Source organism: Drosophila subpulchrella, unplaced genomic scaffold (assembly GCF_014743375.2).
Source record: "Drosophila subpulchrella strain 33 F10 #4 breed RU33 unplaced genomic scaffold, RU_Dsub_v1.1 Primary Assembly Seq73, whole genome shotgun sequence".
Classification (NCBI taxonomy): Eukaryota; Metazoa; Arthropoda; class Insecta; order Diptera; family Drosophilidae; genus Drosophila; species Drosophila subpulchrella.
The window spans coordinates 367687-388216 of record NW_023665709.1 but is presented as its reverse complement, the minus strand read 5'-3'; the positions used below and the strand labels follow the sequence as shown (position 1 = coordinate 388216).

General features: G+C 34.3%; 1 protein-coding gene across 1 annotated transcript in view; it reads left to right on the top strand.

Moving 5' to 3' along the window:
* The window catches only part of LOC119562618 (odorant receptor 42a-like), a 119924-nt gene extending 99746 nt beyond the window's left edge, over nt 1-20178 (top strand). The window contains 1 exon segment of the mRNA XM_037875843.1: nt 20005-20178. Within this exon segment, the coding sequence (XP_037731771.1) occupies nt 20005-20125 (121 nt within the window). The 3' untranslated portion in view covers nt 20126-20178.
* The last annotated feature ends 352 nt before the right edge of the window (nt 20179-20530 follow it).

The following is a 20530-nucleotide window of genomic DNA, read 5'->3' as shown; positions in this document are numbered from 1 at the left end:
TCGTACGGATTAGGCAGGATAATTTTACCGAACCGGCAGGATTTTTTTACTGCTCGTCGCGAAGCGCGGAACTTGTATCTTTCGCGAACTTTTATATCAGGTCCCTGTTCGGGCGCCAGTTAAAAGTTTAGATAGTATTTTATTTAAAAAAAATACAAACTTTATTATTTGAGTGCAGATTTACAACTAACTTTTCTTATGTTAATAATTAATAATGTAACCTAGGTGCTGCTGCTGCTGCTGCTGCCTCTGCTGACGTTCTCTGCTATCGTCATTGAACATCGCTGCTGTTGTTTATGTGGTCGGTCCTAATTGGTTGCTGTCGCTGATATTGCTGCTGCCGCGGTGCAGTTGACCATTTCTTATTCTGATTGGTCAACTTAATTTGGCAATAACTGTTGTTGCCAAATGCACTCGGCGTTGGGTTCAATCACCCAGCGTTGAAGCTTTCCCACGATCGTAAGGTGGGAAGTGCAAGCTCAGCGCACGTGGCTGCTGAACTCAATTAGGGGCCTATTGGGCAACGTTCTGGCCAGTATAGGGTTACTGTTGGGAAATTGGTGCTTATGCTTTTCTCGTGCTCATAACCAATTTGTTTTTGTTTGGGATTTTGCGCGTGTGGCGATACTCTTACTTGAGCATTTAGCATTCTGGGTGTTAACTTATGTATGGATGAGCGGCCAAATGCAATTAAAAAAGGAGTCGGTAAAAAATTTGCAAGATGGCCGCACGTTGCAAAAGGAAAATCGAAGAAAAAAATGGCGAAATAATTTATTAATTGCCGTTGTTGGATTTAATCGGACTCGGATTTTGGACAAATCGTACAGAAAGTCAAACGAATTATATTTTCGAGTGGCTGACTGCAGACCGGCAATTAATGAGACGAAAAAGCTTTACTTATCTTATCGGGTCGAATGGACCAAGTTGTACGCCGGGGGGTAGCGGGGTACGGCGCTGGTGGAATGGCGTGGGAGGCGACGGCGGGAAACTGGCGGAGTCGGCGGGCTGCTTCGGTGGGCTTCGGCATAGGGCTGCTGTTGCGGCTGACGGGCGTTGGATGCGGCGATTTGCTTGTTCGCTGTAGGGAAGAAAGCACACGCTGCGCGAATTGCCCCTTAACCGAAAAGAAATATACGCACAAAAGTTAATTTGCAAAAGTAGGCGGTGGTACGACCGCGGTTTATTTCAGTAAGAACTCCAAAATCGAACTAAGTCTAAGCTCCGCTCTGCGCTCCAAAGCGCAGCGGAGACTTCATGGAGGGAGCTAGGAACAGCGCAGGAGAGCGGGAGCGCGAGAGAACGGGAGAGCGGGAGAGCGGTAGAGCGGTGCAGCTGGATAGCGGGGCCGGTCCAGATTCGCCGGACAGTGGGCCTGAACAACCTATTGTTAGGAAAAGATCAGAAATATAACGAAAATAAAGTAGAGGATGCCATTAAAGAGGGAGGTCAGAACCAGTTTAAAAGAGAAAAAGAGAAAATCAAAAGAAATGTACAGTTAAGGTAGCTGGGGCAGCCATTGGAAAAGTCAAATCTGTTACATTGGTGGGTGTGGCAGGGGTTGAAGCATGCAATACAATTCTAAACCTGTTTACATGATGGATAAAAGGATATTAGTTGGAGAAGGATGGAAATATCTTAAATATGAATTACAAGTACGCATCTATGTTGCGGAGGTTGGTCGGGGTTGACAAACCATCATTATTAAATATGAGGAACAAATATTTCACCGATTGGAGGGATCCAAAAGATCTATTTTATGAGAGAAGACTAATACTGTTTTTGGTAAATTAAATAGACACATGAAAACGTATTACTCAATTAGTTAGACAATATCAAACAACTAGATTTAACAAGCATTTTGATGGAAAAATCAAAGTATTGAGTTAATATATATTTTTTTACTATCCAAATAGAACAAATTTTCGTTTTTGGTCAAGGGATAATATTCCATGAATTTTTTCCAATACCTTGAATTTTGCGCCTGCGTCGAGGCATTTAAGCAAATCCTTTGTAACAACTATTTGTGGTGTTGGTAACAGTTATAAATGGTTCGCAAGTAAAAAATACTTTCCTAATTATATTTTTTATGACCTTTGCGCCTGCGTCGAGGCATATTAGCAATCCTTTGTAACATAACTATTTGTGTTGTTAATAACAGTTATAAATTGTTCGCTAATAAATAATACTTTCATAATTATATATTTTATTACCTCTTTCATGAAGGGATAATATTCCATGAAATTTTTCCAATACCTTGACCTTTGCGCCTGCGTTGAGGCATTTTAGCAATCCTTTGTAACATAACTATTTGTGTTGTTGGTAACAGTTATAAATGGTTCGCAAATAAAAAATACTTTCCTAATTATATTTTTTATGACATTTGCGCCTGAGTCGAGGCATTTTAGCAATCCTTTACACCACCACCTGTGTTTATTGTAGGTAACCAACTTGACTCTGGGGTTATGGTACGGTTAGGAATGGGTGGTTTGCTTAATGGGTTTTAAGTTATCGGTGCCAAATTTATAAGTGAAAGTCACAGACATTTTGGACACACATACACATTTGTTATGGTGATAGAAAATGGGAAAATCACAGTGTTTTTGTTTTTTGCGATTTCAATTAATTTCCCAATTATAGTTAGTTTTAAATCGTTTTTTGACATTCATAAATTTTGGTCTTTCTAGACATTTTATTGTAGCTAATAACTATAGTTATGGGATGTAAGGCTAGCTATCGTAGTTCAGAATACATTTATTATACCTACATAAAATGAAAGAATATGAAAAATGGAAATGTTTTATTTTAAAAATATACTAGTTAATGTGGATGACATTATTAAATATTTTTAATATCTGTCATTATGAATCAAAATTGTTCATCAAAATAGCTTCTAAACAGCTTTTAGACTGCTTGTGAACAACTAATTTATTAATTAGTTTTACAATCACAGGATACATCTTTTCCCAACATAATCGGACATGTTCCTCTAAGATTTATATATCAATCTTCAGATATTTTGGTTGTGCGTTCTTTGTCACGTACATAGCAAACACATTGAAAATCAGAGTGTAAGTTTTTATTTCACATCGAAAGTCGTCTAGTGATCAAGAATTGTTGATCAATCTTAACAAAAGACTATAAAAGCTCGTAGAAGTTAATAATAACTAGTAACCAGCTAATAATAATTAGTAAACATCAAGTAAACACAAACTTAAGAGCTGGTAACCAGCTAATAACATCTAGTAAATAACTTGTATACATCTACTTAACATATAGAAACCAGATACTAAACAGCTAGGAACCAGCTAATCACATCTAGTAAACAACTTGTATACATATACTAGACATATAGAAACCAGATACTAAACAGCTAGTAAACCACATGTGTACATTTTCTAAACATATAGTAACCAGCTAATAACAACTAGTAAGCAACTAATAGACATCTACTAAACAGATAGTAACCATCTAATAATAGCTCATAACAGTTAACAACAGCTAGTAATCAAAGTCCAAGCAGCTCAACCGCTATCATGAATCACGAAAACCAGATGAGTATTGTAATTAAAGAGTTTATAAGAATTATTCAAAATCTTAGACAATGATGCCTTACTCATACAAATAGTATACAAATAGAATAGAACTAGAAAACTTGAACTAGAAAAATAGTTGACAACAAAAACCGATATTACCAGGTCCCAACACCTCTACCATAAACTTGAATCAGAAATTAAATTGAAAGACGCTTCTATGTTAGCTAATGATGCTTTCGAAATATGTTTTAATAATTTTATAGGTTAGAACAAATAAATGCTTTAAAAATAATCCAACATCTGAGAAAGATTACATTGTGAGAACTATTTTACATCTATCTATGGGAACCAAGCGAAAATCTGCGTTTGGATCGAGGATTCATAACCGACATGTTTCTTACAGAGGGATATACAAATATACATAAAATATAATTAATTATGAATGTAATGAAAAATGTTTACAATAATAAAATATATAAAAATATATTGAATGATCCTACAAAATTTGTTTCTGACTGTAATTTAAACTACAGGTACAAGTGAAGGGGAAGTATTTTATTCAATGGCCTTGGGTCTTGGGCATGTGACTTTGATGACGGTCAGGTAATGATAGTTCAATGCAAGTGCGTTTGGCTAACACATCTTAGAAACTTTAGCTTGTGTGCTTTGATAATTCTTAATAAGAGACTATGGCAACTCATAATGCTTGTTAACATTTACACTGGTCGGCATATGTATTTTGACAAAATAAAAGTTAAGTATACTCATAACTTGAATATACTTCTTGTAAACTATAGGCATCAATGGAAAGGTAATTTCAATGCCGTTTGAATGATACAATACATTTCTTTACCCATTCAGTACTTATTGAAAAGGACGAATTTGTGTAAATCAACTTTGAAATTTTAAAAAAAAACTTTTTTCCTCGTCTTGAAAACTTAAATTTTTTGATGCAAAAAGTTTCTTCAAACAAAAACAATAGTAACTGCAAAAAGAATTTTTCAAAAATCATTTTTCTTATATTTTTTATGAATTTTTGAAAATGCTTAAAAACAGGCATTTGAGCCATATTTTTGTCTTTTTCATACAAATTTTTTCCGACATTGTCACCTTTAAAAAATCATAAAAAATATAAGCAAAATGATATTTGAAAAATTCTTTTTGCAGTTACTATTATTTTTGTTTGAAGAAACTTTTTGCATCAAAAAGTTTAAGTTTTCAAGTCGAGGAAAAAAGTTTTTTTTAAAAATTTCAAAGTTGATTTACACAAATTCGTCCTTTTCAATAAGTACTGAATGGGTAAAGAAATGTATTGTATCATTCAAACGGCATTGAAATTACCTTTCCATTGATGCCTATAGTTTACAAGAAGTATATTCAAGTTATGAGTATACTTAACTTTTATTTTGTCAAAATACTTATGCCGACCACTGTAGTTACCATCTAAAACCAAGTACTTTACAGATACTATACAGATAGTAACCATCCAAAACCAAGTACTGTACAGGTACTATACAAAAAGTAACCATCCAAAAACAAGACTAAACCGAAAGTAACCATAAAAATACTGCTAGGTAACAACTAAATACAACGTGTCCAACGTGTCAAGTCTATGTCGGTATGACTACTACCCTAAAAAATTGTATATCTCTGGATAATCTTCAAAGTCAATATCTATTAAATTCTGGATGGAGCAGTGGAGACGAAATTTCTACGGGAACCCACTTCAAATTTTCTGTACCATTAAAAAATTTGTTGGGATTTGCTGAGGATTATAAAAAAGTTTTTTTAAATTGTAAACACGAACTAGTGTTGATGCTTACTAAGAATCTTGGTGATGTGTTTGAACAAACCAGAAATGAACAAACTTTTAAACTGGAAATTACGAATAAAACCTGGAAAATTCCCAATGTAACTCTGAGCGATTTTGCAAAAATTAAGATGTACGATTATTAAAAGTTGTGTAAACCTACCAATCGCATTCCAGAGTTGGGATTCATATGTTAACCCCAAATTGGGGTATGGGAGTCAACACAGCTGAAATGTGAAATTGTCGGCTAACCGCGAAAAACGAAGATTTGCCATAATTGGAGTTACATTAAATGGAGAACTTATCACAAGTAACTTATCAAACTTGAAAAATCACTTGAATTCTGAGTCATATCCATATGATAATCTGAATGTTGATTTTAGTAAGAATCAGAATGCTCACCTATATGAAATGTGTACAAGATTTCAATCTAGTTACTATAATCGTGAATCACAACAATTTTTGACCCCAAATGAATTTAAATTGAAGACCCCTATTATTGTGGATGATCTTTCATATCAAAACGAATCAGTGAAAACTATTGATGTGAGAATTTCAATAGAACTGAAGACACCAAGTCATGTAAATACCCAAGCTTACTGTCTCCTCATACATGACCGTTAAGTTGAATATAACCCACTAAACGGACTAGTACAACGAGTTGTTTAACATTAGAAAAATGTTGAAAGATACTGTTTCAATTGATGTTCAAGGTTTCTTTTATAATAATAATAATTTTATTCTAAAGGATATTGAAATTGTATTCGAAAAAGATCTATACTTGAAAAATAGTTATATCCGTTACTCTTAGAGTAAAAGGGTATACTAGATTCGTCGGAAAGTATGTAACAGGCAGAAGGAAGCGTTTCCGACCCCATAAAGTAGATATATTCTTGATCAGGATCACTAGCCGAGTCGATCTAGCCATGTCCGTCTGTCCGTCTGTCAGTCTGACCGTCTGTCCGTATGTCTGTCCGTCCGGCTGAACGCTGAGATCTCGGAAACTATAAGAGTTAGGCTATTAAGATTTGGCGTGCAGATTCCTGAGCTTCTTACGCAGCGCAAGTTTGTTTCAGCAGAGTGCCACGCCCACTCTAACGCCCACAAACCGCCCAAAACTGAGGCTCCTACACTGAAATGTATTGGTCTTATCAATACCTATCGATTGACCCGAAAAAAATTTGACACGCCCACTTTAACGCCCACAAACCGCCCACAAACTTCAAAAAATCGTAAGTATGAACGTGGATATCTCGAAAACTATCAAGGATAGAGAATTTGGATCTCAGATTTAAATTCCGTGGCCTTGTACGCAGCGCAAGTTTGTTACGCGAATATGCCACGCCTACTCTAACGCCCACAAAGCGTTCAAACCTGTGGCGCCCACAATTTTCATGCTAGATAAAAAATTTTAACTGAAATGTATTAATCTCGTCAATACCTATCGATTGATCCAAAAAAAGTTTGCCACGCCCATTCTAACGCCCATAACGCTTAAATCTTTCTACCGCCGGTAGGTGGCGCATTTCAATCTCGCTTTGCTGCTTTGAGTAACGGGTATCTGATAGCCGAGATACTCGACTATTGCGTTCTTCCTTGTTTTTTAATAGAACCACCATATGATTTTATTTTGCTAAATACAAAATCTCGAAAGACTGCAATTTGGTTAACCAATACACATCACAAAATTTTTTGGATCGATGGAGAAAATAGTTTTCCACAAGCTCGAAAGTATCTAAGGACAATTACAAGCGGAAAACAAATTATTTGTAAAGATGTGGAAAAGAAACGATTTCTACAGACGTTTTTGGGAGTCGTCAGCTCATTAATATCGAGGAAATGGGCTGTCCGTCATTAAACAGGTTTAAAGGAAACCGGTTTCCCTATTGTGAAATACACCTTAAGGGCGGGGTTTGTGCTCTTAACAATGCATACATTATTTTGACATTTTTTAAAAGTGGCTCCAAAACAATAAAATAATTTTTATACATTATTTTAAAGTTGAGACTAGAAGTGTAAAGATGTTCAAGAAAACAAAACAAGGAAGAACGCTAAAGTCGAGTACCTAAAGGGAAATGGAGATATGCAAGCAGCAAAGCGAGATTGAAATGCGCCACCGATCGGCGGTAGACAGATTTAAGCGTTATGGGTGTTAGAGTGGGCGTGGCAATTTTTTTGGGTCAATCGATAGGTATTGACGAGACCAATACAGTTCAGTTAAAATTTTGTATCTAGCATGAAAATTGTGGGCGCCACAGGCTTGGGCGGTTTGTGGGCGTTAGAGTGGGCGTGGCATATTTGCGTAACAAACTTGCGCTGCGCACAATGCTACGGAATCTAAATCTGAGATCCAAATTCTCTATCCTTGATAGTTTCCGTGATATCCATGTTCATATTTACGATTTTTTGAAATTTGTGAGCGGTTTTGTGGGCGTAAAAGTGGGCGTGGCAAACTTCCGCATAAAAATTGTGGGCGCCACAGGCTTGGGCGGTTTGTGTGCGTTAGAGTGGGCGTGGCATATTTGCGTAACAAACTTGCGCTGCGCACAATGCTACGGAATCTAAATCTGAGATCCCAATTCTCTATCCTTGATAGTTTCCGAGATATCCATGTTCATACTTACGATTTTTTGAAGTTTGTGGGCGGTTTGTGGGCGTAAAAGTGGGCGTGGCAAACTTTTTTTTTATCAATTGATAGGTATTGATGGGAACAATACATTTCAGTTAAAATTTTTATTCTAGCATCAAAACTGTGGGCGTGGCACTCTACTGAAACAAACTTGCACGCCAAATCTCAATAGCCTAGCTCTCATAGTTTCCGAGATCTCAGCGTTCATCCGGACGGACAGACAGACGGGCAGACGGACAGACGGAGAGACGGACAGACGGACATGACTAGATCGACTCGGCTAGTGATCCTGATCAAGAATATATATACTTTATGGGGTCGGAAACGCTTCCTCCTGCCTGTTACATACTTTCCGACGAATCTAGTATACCCTTTTACTCTACGAGTAACGGTTATAATTAACCAAATGAAGTTTCATGAGGAAATTGACCAATTGATTAAATAATTTAAAGGACAGATAAACCGTCACCATTTTCAATACCTTCTAAACACAAAAAACTATTTTCATGAATCGAGGTGGACATGATCTCAAATCTACGAATTTAGGTGAACACTTTACATTTTGTAATCCTGAATTGACGTCGGGAACGTGTGCCTGCCTCTTCAATGCAAATCGCCGGAACGAAACCAGAAAATTAATTTCAATATATAATAAAACATGTTCGCAATACCAAAATAAATGAATAAATGTATTATTATGGTACATAATAAATTTCGGACCTTTTATTTCGAGCTAAAATTACGGGTACAAAAAATGGAAATGGAATATGTCGGCTACTTGCGAGCTGTTGCGCGGTCGTGATTTCAACCCTTATGGGAACGTATTAGAGCTAGCAGTCAGCCATGTGATCGTTGGCGTGAGGCCCATGATCTTGTCAATGGACGTGCGCCTTCAGACTTGTGCATGTGTCCCTTTTATTCCGGTCAGGTAATAGACAGGTGCGCATGTTCGGGTAGCTCTTGCTTGAATCCCTTTTATGATATGTATATGACTCGGGTGTGGAAAGGAGAGATCTTGGAAAATTTACCAGTTAAAAAAATTTCTGTTTGAAAATATTCGACATCCTAGAATCATCAACTTGTGAGATTTATTTTATTGGGGTTCTTTTGATTTCTAAATTAGTTTTACAATCATAGGAAACGTTATTCCCCAACATGATCGAACATGTCCGTCTTAGGCAACCATCTTTAGATGTTTTGGGTTTGCGATCTTTCTCACGTGCACAGCAACACCTGCTGAATATTAATTGCTGATAATGAGGAAAAGGATACATGATCAATATTGTCACATGGGGGTGTGGGGAAAGTGTGCGACCTTTCTACCGTGTACAGCAACACCTGCTGAATATTTATTGCTTATAATGGGGAAAAAGGTCACGTGATCAGTATTGTCACATGGTGGTGTGGGGAAGTGTAGTATGCACATATATTGAATAACTACTGTACCTAGAGTACTTAAAGCAAACACACTGTAACACTTTGTTGTAGTGTTTACATAAACAAAGGCCCGGTCAAAAACCTAAGTGGCCGAAACATGAGTCGATCGGCGCGCTCACAGAAAGTGCAAGTGTCAGCATTCTGTTGCACACGCCGGCCGCTCAGCCAAACTCAAGTACATACATATACCCTCGCGCTCCAGCTAAAGGGAGCATAATTAAATACACTAATATATATAAGATATACATAGCCGTCTCTCTGCCGTCCAACTGTAGGCAGCGCAGCTACGAGACTTAGGCTTACTTAGAACCTAAGGAGAATTGTCAAATCAGAAACAACTTGACGTTGGAAGCGGCATTAATACAAATAAAGAAACAAATAAAGAATATTAAAACTACCAAAAGATTCGTTCTCACTACAATACAAATAAAGAATATTAAAACTACCAAAAGATGCGTTCTCACTACAAAAGTGTGCGACCCTTCTCCCGTGTACAGCAACACCTGCTTTTAAAATCAGATAATTTATGGATTATGCTAATGGTCCCAGAACCCACATACATTAATAAGGAGGCGTGGGCCATTAATATGTTAATTATTGAGGGGCGGGGGTTAATAATATGCTAATTAGTAATATGCAAATTGTCCCAGAACCCATCTTTTCCAACTACTTTCCTTTTGATATTTAAGGCTATATAATGATTCTCCATCGTTCACATAATTATTTTGTATCATCTCACCGAAGAAAATGAATTTTATTCTAGCCATTCAACATTTTCTAAAATATCTTTTTCGATTAATCTCTGATGTTTTATTGATGTCGTACCATGGTCTTCATTACGTAACTCTAAGAATTGTGTTTCGTTAACATTACGTTTTCTTTTGTTATCTTTGCCACAAATAATTTTTTTATTTACTTTAATTTTAGATATTTTGTGTGCTTTTGACTTAAAAATAGTTATATTACCATATAGTGAGGCCCCAGATAATACAACGTTTTTATAGTGTTCAATTGTAAGATTTCGTGAACTCACTCCCCTTGCTTTATTATGTGAAGATTCAACTTGATCTATTCTATTCTATTCTATAACAATAAACCTTTAAGCAAAGACCTACAAACTCTGTCATGAGTTTACCGTTAAGCTTATCTTTAAAAAACCCCAAACTTGTTTTCTTAACTCTTTTAAAGTTATATAGATTAATTCTTTCATCTGAATAGTCCGATTTATCAAATTTTGCTTCGAGATCATTACGAATATCTTTATTAAAATCCTCAGTTTTGATTGTATAGATAAATGAATCAGTATCCATATAATTTAAGAGTAACTTTTCCTGAAACTTTGGCTTCATATATTGATAGTGAAAATCATACATTTTCCTTTTCGATAAGTCTAATACTGCAAATCCCAAATACATTGGCTTATTAAATAGAACGGACAACCTTTTCATTTGAATTCCATAGAAATTATCATTAATATTAGTTGCACTATTAAAATTGGATTTTGAAATTAAAGTTTTGGCACAATGTGCTTTTCGTCCAGTCTTCGTGCTATCCGGAGCTTCCCATGTACTAATAAGCTTAATATCGACCCTGCGATCGGGATCTTCCATTGTTTTTGTTTTAATTTTTTTACCTTATCCTCTTTTGAGGCCTGACAATTTGACGGACAAAATGGAAGATCATTATGAAGATCATGAAAACGGTACGGATGTATTAAGTCCACTTCCAAAAAATAACCGTATTTGCTATTAAATGGAATATTATGAATATCAAAATTGTCTTAAAGTCTTTATATGGTAAAGGTTGTGACATTGCCCAACCATACAAGTTATTCGCATCCACATACATTAAAAATGAAGACTCCTTCAAGGAATCATAATCTGACAAATATTTATTATTTGCTTTTGAATATCTATGACAACATTGAACTAAACCACCTCGAATGCTTCTTTGAATAAATGTATACATATCTATTTCTGTCAGCAGTTCAAGTTGAATATTTGTAGTTTTCAACATTGCCTCCCAAGATAGACCTGGTGTCGTAAAATACTGAGCTGGGTCAAGTGAATAAATTTGCATACAAATTTTTCACAAGTTTTCAAAAATGTCAGTCAAAAGGAATACATCAGTTTTCAAATATAATTATAAATAATCTTTAAGAGTGGAACTTGAGAAATGGGACCAAACTTTAAGAGCGTGATCATAATCTTTCTGAGAGCATTCCCTTTCCGTTAAATTACTATAGAATGCTTCCCTTGGTGGGAGGGAATTTTTCTCGAGTCTACTAGCGGAATCTAAATATTCATAGGGAAATATATCCTTCTTACGCATTAGTTGAAATTCAATATTATTACAAAAAAATACAGTATTCAATTGATCATCAACTAAATTAGAAGCTAGGGTATCTAAACTTGATGGCATAAATATATATGTATTGAGAAAACGAATTTCAAAACTATTTCCACTTAAACATTTCATTTTTTTGAGACAGATATAGTTTTCTTTAGTTATTGGTATTACGGAAATTTCACCAGGAATCTTTCCTAACTCTTGAATAAATAAATGACAGTCGTATTTCGAAAAATTATGAAAAAATACTGGTATGAATTTGTTAACTTTATAATCCAAGTTACATTAGAGTGGGCTGCACCTCTAAAGCGACCTGTGAAATGACAATGATCTCTATCCCTATAAGTCCCTAAAACTTTTTGACGAATGGAACAATTTAATGAATTATCAAATATTTGCTAGTCATCCAAAGTCATTCTCATAGGAACTATTTTATTTAAGTAGTCAATTTAGTTAAATTTTTTATCAAGGAATTTACAAAACTTATTCCTGAATTTTTTCCTGTTTCTAAAGCAAATTTATCTAGTTTAGAATCAAAAGCACACTTTCGCCAACAGCTGGTACCTTAACTTGTCTATTACTAATCTAAATACTAAGGGACGAAAGGTAATTGTAAAATTTTGGTGCTCACTTCAAGAATTTTCGGGTCCAGAATGCATTTAAAATCCGCGTAGACAACAAATGGAACTTGAAGCTGATGTTGAACTTGGGTAAATTTCAGTGTATTATTTTGGGGGTGCGGCATCTTTGAAACCTTCCTACTGTAGAGCGTCTTGTGTTTCAATGCAGCTTCCTGGGTTCCGGAAAAATTCAAACACACATTGCAGAAAAATTGCGCCCTCCTCTGATTTCCTCTTTGCGCAGTCATCAGTCTTTGAAAGAGAATTATATACACATTATTTAATTGCTTAAAAGAGATAAAAATTAGTAAAAGAATTTACCTTGAAGTATTTTTAATGTACATGTAATGTCCATTTCCACCGTCTTCCAAAAACATCATATTGATATGAAGAGGTTTTTCCACTTGCTTAATACTTATGCTTAATACATTTTATTTCAAGGGGGAAAGTCAACCCTGTGAAATCTAATTTTATTTCATCACTTATATAAATTATCTCCAGCGATATATCAATATTATATGCCGAACATCTTTGCGGCCTGTTAACAATTTTTAAGGCAGAAATCAGCGCCCATTTAAAACAATATTGATCATTTTAGTAGTAGGGAAAGACGGGTTCTGGGACAATTAGCATATTAATGGCCCCCGGCCCCCCCTCCCCCCTCATTAACGTATGCGGGTTCTGGGACAATTAGCATAATCCAATAAATTAACTGATTTTAATGGGCTTTGAAGTCATAAAAATGTCGCGATCATGTCTATAAAGAGTATACTTAATTGCCCCCATCGCCCCCACATCCCCATGTGACAATATTGATCATGTATCCTTCCCCTCATTATGTGCAATTAATAGTCAGGTGAGAAAGGTGCACGTGAGAAAGGTCGCACAACCATAGTATCCAAAGGTTGTTATCTTAGAGGAACATATCCGATCATGTTGGGGAAAGGTGTGATCACGTACCCTTTTGCCTCATTATCACAGGTGTTGCTGTGCACGTGTGAAAGGTCGCACACCCAAAGTATTCAAAGATGGTTATCTTAGAGGAACATGTCCGATCATGTTGGGGAATAATGTTTCCTATGATTGTAAAACTAATTTAGAAATCAAAAGAACCCCAATAAAATAAATCTCACAAGTTAATGATTCTCAGATGTGGAATATTTTCAAATACACATTTTTGTTTCCGCCCCAGAACGTTTAACTGGTAAATTGTCTAAGATTCTCTCCTTTCCACAAATGGGTCATAAACATGTCATAAAAGGGATTCAAGCAAGAGCTACCCGAACATGCGCACCTGTCAATTACCTGACCGCAATAAAAGGGACACATGCACAACCCAGAAGGCGCACGCTCATTGACAAGATCATGGGCCTCACGCCAACGACCTCATACGAGCTCATACGACGTTCCCATAATAGGGGTTGAAATCACGACCGCGCAACAGCTCGCAAGTAGCCGACATATCTCAGTCAAGGAAATATTTTCCATTCTCCGTACCTGTAATTTTAACTCGAAATAAAAAGTCAGAAGTTTATTTTGTAGCATAATAATACATTTATTCATTTATTTTGGTATTGCGAACATTTTTGTTATACATAGAAATTAATTTTCTGCTTTGATTCCGGCGATTTGCATAGAAGAAGCAGGCGCACGTTTCCGACGTCATTTCTGGATTACAAAATGTAAAGTGTTCACCATAATTCGTACTCTTGAGATCATGTCCACCTCGATTCATGAACATAGATTTTGTGTTTAGAAGATATTGAAAATGCTGACCAGTTATCTCTCCTTTAAATTGTTCAATAAATTGGTCAATTTCCTCATGAAATTTCATTTTGTTAATTCTATTTTCTTGTAGGTCTTTACACGTCTAGTCTCAACTTTAAAATGATGTATAACAATTATTTTATTGTTTTGGAGCTACTTTTAAAAAATGTCAAAATAATGTATGCTTTGTTAAGAGCACAAACCCCGCCCTTAAGGTGTGTTTCACAATAGGGAAACCGGTTTCCTTTAAACCTGTTTAATGACGGACAGCCCATTTCCTCGATATCAATGAGCTGACGACTCCCAAAAAACTTCTCCAGAAATCGTTTCTTTTCCACACCTTTACAAATAATTTGTTTTCCGCTTGTAATTGTCCTTAGATACTTTCGAGTTTGTGGAAATCTATTTTCTCCATCATTCCAAAAAATTTTGTGATGTGTATTGGTTACCAAATTGCAGTCTTTCGAGATTTGGTATTTAGCATAGTAAAATCATATGGTGGTTCTATTAAAAAAATATTATTCAAGTTTGGATCTTTTTCGAATACAATTCCAATTTCCTTTAGAATAAAATTATTATTATTATCAAAGAAACCTTGAACATCAATCGATACAATATCTTTCAACATTTTTCTAATGTTAAACAACTCGTTGTACTAGTCCGTTTAGTGGGTTATATTCAACTAAACGGTCATATATGAGGAGACAGTAAGCTTGGGTATTTTCATGACTTGGTGTCCTTAGTTCTATTAAAATTCTCACATCAATAGGACCAATTTTTACTGATTCGTTTTGATATGAAAGCTTAACCACAATAATAAGGGTCTTCAAAATAAATTTATTTGGGGTCAAAAATGGTTGTGATTAACGATTATAGTAACTAGATTGAAATCTTGTATACATTTCATATAGGTGAGCATACTAATTCTTACTAAAATCAACATTCAGATTAATTTTTATGACTTGGTGTCTTTAGTTCTATTGAAATTCTCACATCACTAGGACCAATTAATTTACTGATTCGTTTTGATATGAAAGATCAACCACAATAATAGGGGTCTTCAATTTAAATTCATTTGGGGTCAAAAATGGTTTTGATTCACGATTATAGTAACTAGATTGAAATCTTGTATACATTTCATATAGGTGAGCATACTAATTCTTAATAAAATCGACATTCAGATTATTATGGAAATGACTCAGAATTCATGTGAACTTTCAAGTTTGATAAGTTATTTGTGATAAGTTCTCCATTTAGTGTAAATCCAATTATGGCAAATCTTGGTTTTTCAGGGTTAACCGACAATTTCACATTTCAGCTCTATTGATTCCCATACCCCAATTTGGGGTTAACATATAAATCCCAACTCTGGAATGCGATTGGTAGGTTTACACAACTTTTAATAATATCGTACATCTTAATTTTTGCAAAATAGCTCAGAGTTACATGGGGAACTTTCCAGGTTTTTTTCGTAATTTTCAGTTTAAAAGTTTTTTCATTTCTGGTTTGTTCAAGACTCACCACGATTCTTAGTTAGCATCAACACTAGTTCGTGTTTACAATTTAACAAAACTTTTTTATAAACCTCAGCCAATCCCAACAAAATTTGATTGGTACAGAAAAGATGAAGTGGGGTCCTGTAGAAATTTCATCTCCACTGCTCCATCCAGAATTTAATAGGTATTGACTTTGAAGATTATCCAGAGATATATAATTTTTTAGGGTAGTACTCATATTGACATGGACTTGACACGTTGAACACGTTGTATTTAGTTGTTACCTAGCAGTATTTTGATGGTTACTTTCTGTTTAGTATTGTTTTTGGATGGTTACTTTTTGTATAGTACCTGTACAGTACTTGGTTTTGGATGGTTACTATCTGTATAGTATCTGTAAAGTACTTGGTTTAAGATGGTTACTAAATGTTAACAAGTATTATGAGATGCTAGTCTCTTATTAAGAATTATCGAAGAACACAAGTTAAAGCTTCTAAGATGTGTTAGCCAAACACACTTTCAGTGAACTATCATTACCTGACCGTCATCAAAGTCACATGCCCAAGACCCAAGGACATTGAATAAAATACTTCCCCTTCATTTGTACCTGTAGTTTTAATTACAGTCAGAAGCAAAATTTGTAGGATAATTCAATATTTTTTTTTATATTTAATTATTGTAAACATATTTCATTAAATTCATAATTAATTATATTTTATGTATATTTGTATATAATTAATTTTCTTACTCAATCCCTCTGTAAGAAACATGCCGGTTATCCCAAACGCAGATTTTCGCTTGGTTCCCATAGATAGATGTAAAATAGGTCTCACAATGTAATCTTTCTCAGATGTTGGATTATTTTTAAAGCATTTATTTGTTCTAACCCATAATAATATTATATCATATTTCGAAAGCATCATTAGCTAGCATAGGAGCGTCATTCAATTTAATTTCTGATTCAAGTTTATGATAGAGGTGTTGGGACCTGGTAATATCGGTTTTTGTTGTCAACTATTTTTCTAGTTCTAGTTTTCTAGTTCTATTCTAATTGTATACTATTTGTATGAGTAAGGCATCATTGTGTAAGATTCTGAATAAGTTTAATAAACTCTTTTATTACAATACTCATCTGGTTTTCGTGATTCATGATGGCGGTTGAACTGCTTGGACTTTGATTACTAGCTATTATTAGATGGTTACTATCTGCTTGGTAGATGTCTATTAGTTGCTTGCTAGTTTTTATTAGCTGGTTACTATATGTTTAGTAGATGTATACAAGTTGTTTAGTAGATGTATACAAGTTGTTTACTAGATGTATACAAGTTGTTTACTAGATGTATACAAGTTGTTTTCTAGCTGTTTAGTATCTGGTTTTATATGTTTAGTAGATGTATAAAAGTTGTTTAGTAGATGTATACAAGTTGTTTAGTATCGGGTTTCTATATGTTTAGTATCTGTTTACTTGATGTTTACTAATTATTATTAGCTGGTTACTAGTTGTTATTAACGTCTACGAGCTTTTATAGTCTTTTGTTAAGAATCATCAAAAATTCTTGATCACTAGACGACTTTCGATGTGAAGTAAAAACTTACACTCTGATTTTCAATGTGTTTGCTATGTACATGAGAAAGAACGCAAAGCCAAAATATCTCAGGACTGATATATAAATCTTAGAGGAACATATCCGATTATGTTGGGGGAAGATGTATCCTGTGATTGTAAAACTAATTAAGAAATAAATTGTTCACAAGCTGTCTAAAAACTGTTTAGAAGCTCTTTTGATAAACAATTTTGATTCATAATGACAGATATTAAGAATATATAATAATATCATCCACTTTAACTAGTATATTGTTAAAATAAAACATTTCCATTTTTCATGTTCTTTCATCTTATGTAGGTTTAATAAATGTAATCTTAACTAGCTAGCCTTACATCCCATAACTATAGTTATAAGCTACAATAAAATGTCTAGAAAGAACAAAATATATGAATGTCAAAAACGATTTAAAACTAACTATAATTGGGAAAGTAATTGAAATCACTCCGGCGTAATACAGTAAAAAGAAAAAACACTGTGATTATCCCATTTTCTATCACCATAACAAATGTGTATACCCACACCTAAATGACCAATTGTATCCTTTGTCCAAAAATGTCTGTGACTTTCACTTATAAATTTGTCACCGATAATTTAAATCCCATTAAGCAAACCACCCATTGCTAACCATACCATAACCCCAGAGTCAAGTTGGTTACCTACAATAAACATAGGTGATGGTGTAAAGGATTGCTAAAATGCCTCGACGGAGGCGCAAAGGTCATAAAAAATGGTCATAAAAATGTTAATTAGGAAAGTATTTTTTATTTGCGAGCCATTTATAACTGTTGCCAACGACACAAACAGTTGTTACAAAGGATTTGCTTAAATGCCTCGACGCAGGCGCAAAGGTCAAGGTATTGGAAAAAATTCATGGAATATTATCCCTTCATAAAAGAGGTCATAAAACATATAATTAGGAAAGTATTTTTTTATTTGCGAACAAATTATAACTGGTACCAACAACACAAATAGTTGTTACAAAGGATTGCTAAAATGCCTTGATGCAGGCGCAAAGGTCAAGGTAATTAAAAAATTCCTGGAATATTATCCCTTGACCAAAAACGAAAATTTCTTCTATTTGGATAATAAAAAAATATATATTTATTCAATACTTTGATTTTTCCATCAAGCTGCTTGATAAATCTAGTTGTTTGATATTCTCTAACTAATTGAGTAATAAGTTTTCATGTGTCTATTTAATTTACCAAAAGCAGTATTAGTCTTCTCTCATAAAATTGAACTTTTGGATCTCTCTAATTCCCCACCGGTGAAATATATGTTCCTCATATTTAAAAATTATGGTTTGCCAACCCCGACCAACCTCCGCAACATAGATGGGTACTTGTAATTCATATTTAAGATATTTCCTCCTTCTCTAACTAATATCCTTTTATCCATCATGTAAACAGGTTTAGAATTGTATTGCATGCTTCAACCCCTAGCCACACCCACCACTGTTACAGATTTGACTTTTCCAATGGCTGCCCCAGCTACCTAAGCTGTACATTTCTTTTGATTTTCTCTTTTTCTTTCTAAGCAATGTACACAATTTTTAAACTGGTTCTGACCTCCCTCTTTAATGGCATCCTCTACTTTATTTTCGTTATATTTCTGATCTTTTCGTAACAGTAGGTTGTTGCTCTTTTATCATTTTATGGGATTATTGAGCACCCGAAATCCCAGATATTAACTCATAACATGTAATTAGCAGAATATAGTCAAAGATATCAGACTCTAAAAAGACAAGATTTACCTACAATTCAATTTACCATCTACAATCCCTGGAGAAGATTTTAGTATTTGCAGTTTAATTTTCTAATTTATTGATTTCACAGATTCCCGCTGGTAAATACCAATTTTTAACAAATGGCTTCCAACTTCATACCATTCAGACAACCAACATAATAGAACTGACTCTCAAGGTATCTGTAACGCACAATATATTTCCGTCTCTTTTCTTCTAATCAATATTAAAAAATTTCAAAAACTGTTTTTTGGAGTTCATTTTATTCTTAGAATTGAATTATTAAAAATCATTAAGCCAACAGAGATAATAATGTTTTTGTGATAATATCCCATGAATAATACATAATTCTTATTTGTATATTTTCAAAATTATTTATTTCAGAAAATTATTCATTAATCGCATTCAAATAATATTCATAATATATCTTACAATTTTTCAGATTTATCAATAGAGTTTGCCAATTATTAATATTAAATGATATTGCATCATATCTATTTTTAAGATTAAATATTAAGATAGGGTCGTCCTCGCGAGACATAGCGCTGACCAACTCACATTGGTCTGCCTCACCATTAAATTTAAGGCATTCTAAGTCTGATACTGAATCCCCTATACGAAAAATCATCTCCTTAACTTGCAGTAGCAGTCGTGACAGCGGATTATTTTCGATTTCCGCATCGTGAAGATCAATTTGGTGTTGTAACTTGGTTGTCTCCATCATCAGCTCGGTGATTCGATTTTCCACGTTCTCAATATCAAATAGATGGGAATCGGTATTGTTTTCGCTCTGCAAATCCACCAAGCGCCATTTCAGGATATCTAACTCTTCTATATTATCGTAATAGATACTACCGAATTCTCGTCGCAACTCCTTGGAAACCTTTAAAATTTCCTTAAAGATTCTTATTTCAATCATCAAATCTTCATTTATTTTAAAGTCACACTGGTTGATTTGGTTATTGATTTCAGTCATCTTTTGTCTTTCGATTTAAATTTTGTACTGTTTTAGGTTTTGTAATCTCATCAACCAGGAAAAGACAGAACGTAGAATCGAGCAGGTACTTTATATCCAAGGATCAAACCCCCTCCCCAAGAATCAAACCACCATCCCATGCGATTGGCTTAAGTAAAACCATTCCACACTGTGTCAAAGTGAGAAGAAGAATACATAAGAAACCGGAAATCAAAGGCAAAGTAAGATTGTAGCCCAATACATATCGATATTGAGAACTGTTGTTATAAGAGTATGCGTACATTTAATTGTATTTAATATATTAGTTGTTGATAATTATAATTTTATAATGGTCATCAATAAGTAAGAGGAATGGTACAGAATTTTTATTCATAATATTTAATCTTAAAAATAGATATGATGCAATATCATTTAATATTAATAATTGGCAAACTCTATTGATAAATCTGAAAAATTGTAAGATATATTATGAATATTATTTGAATGCGATTAATGAATAATTTTCTGAAATAAATAATTTTGAAAATATACAAATAAGAATTATGTATTATTCAAGGGATAT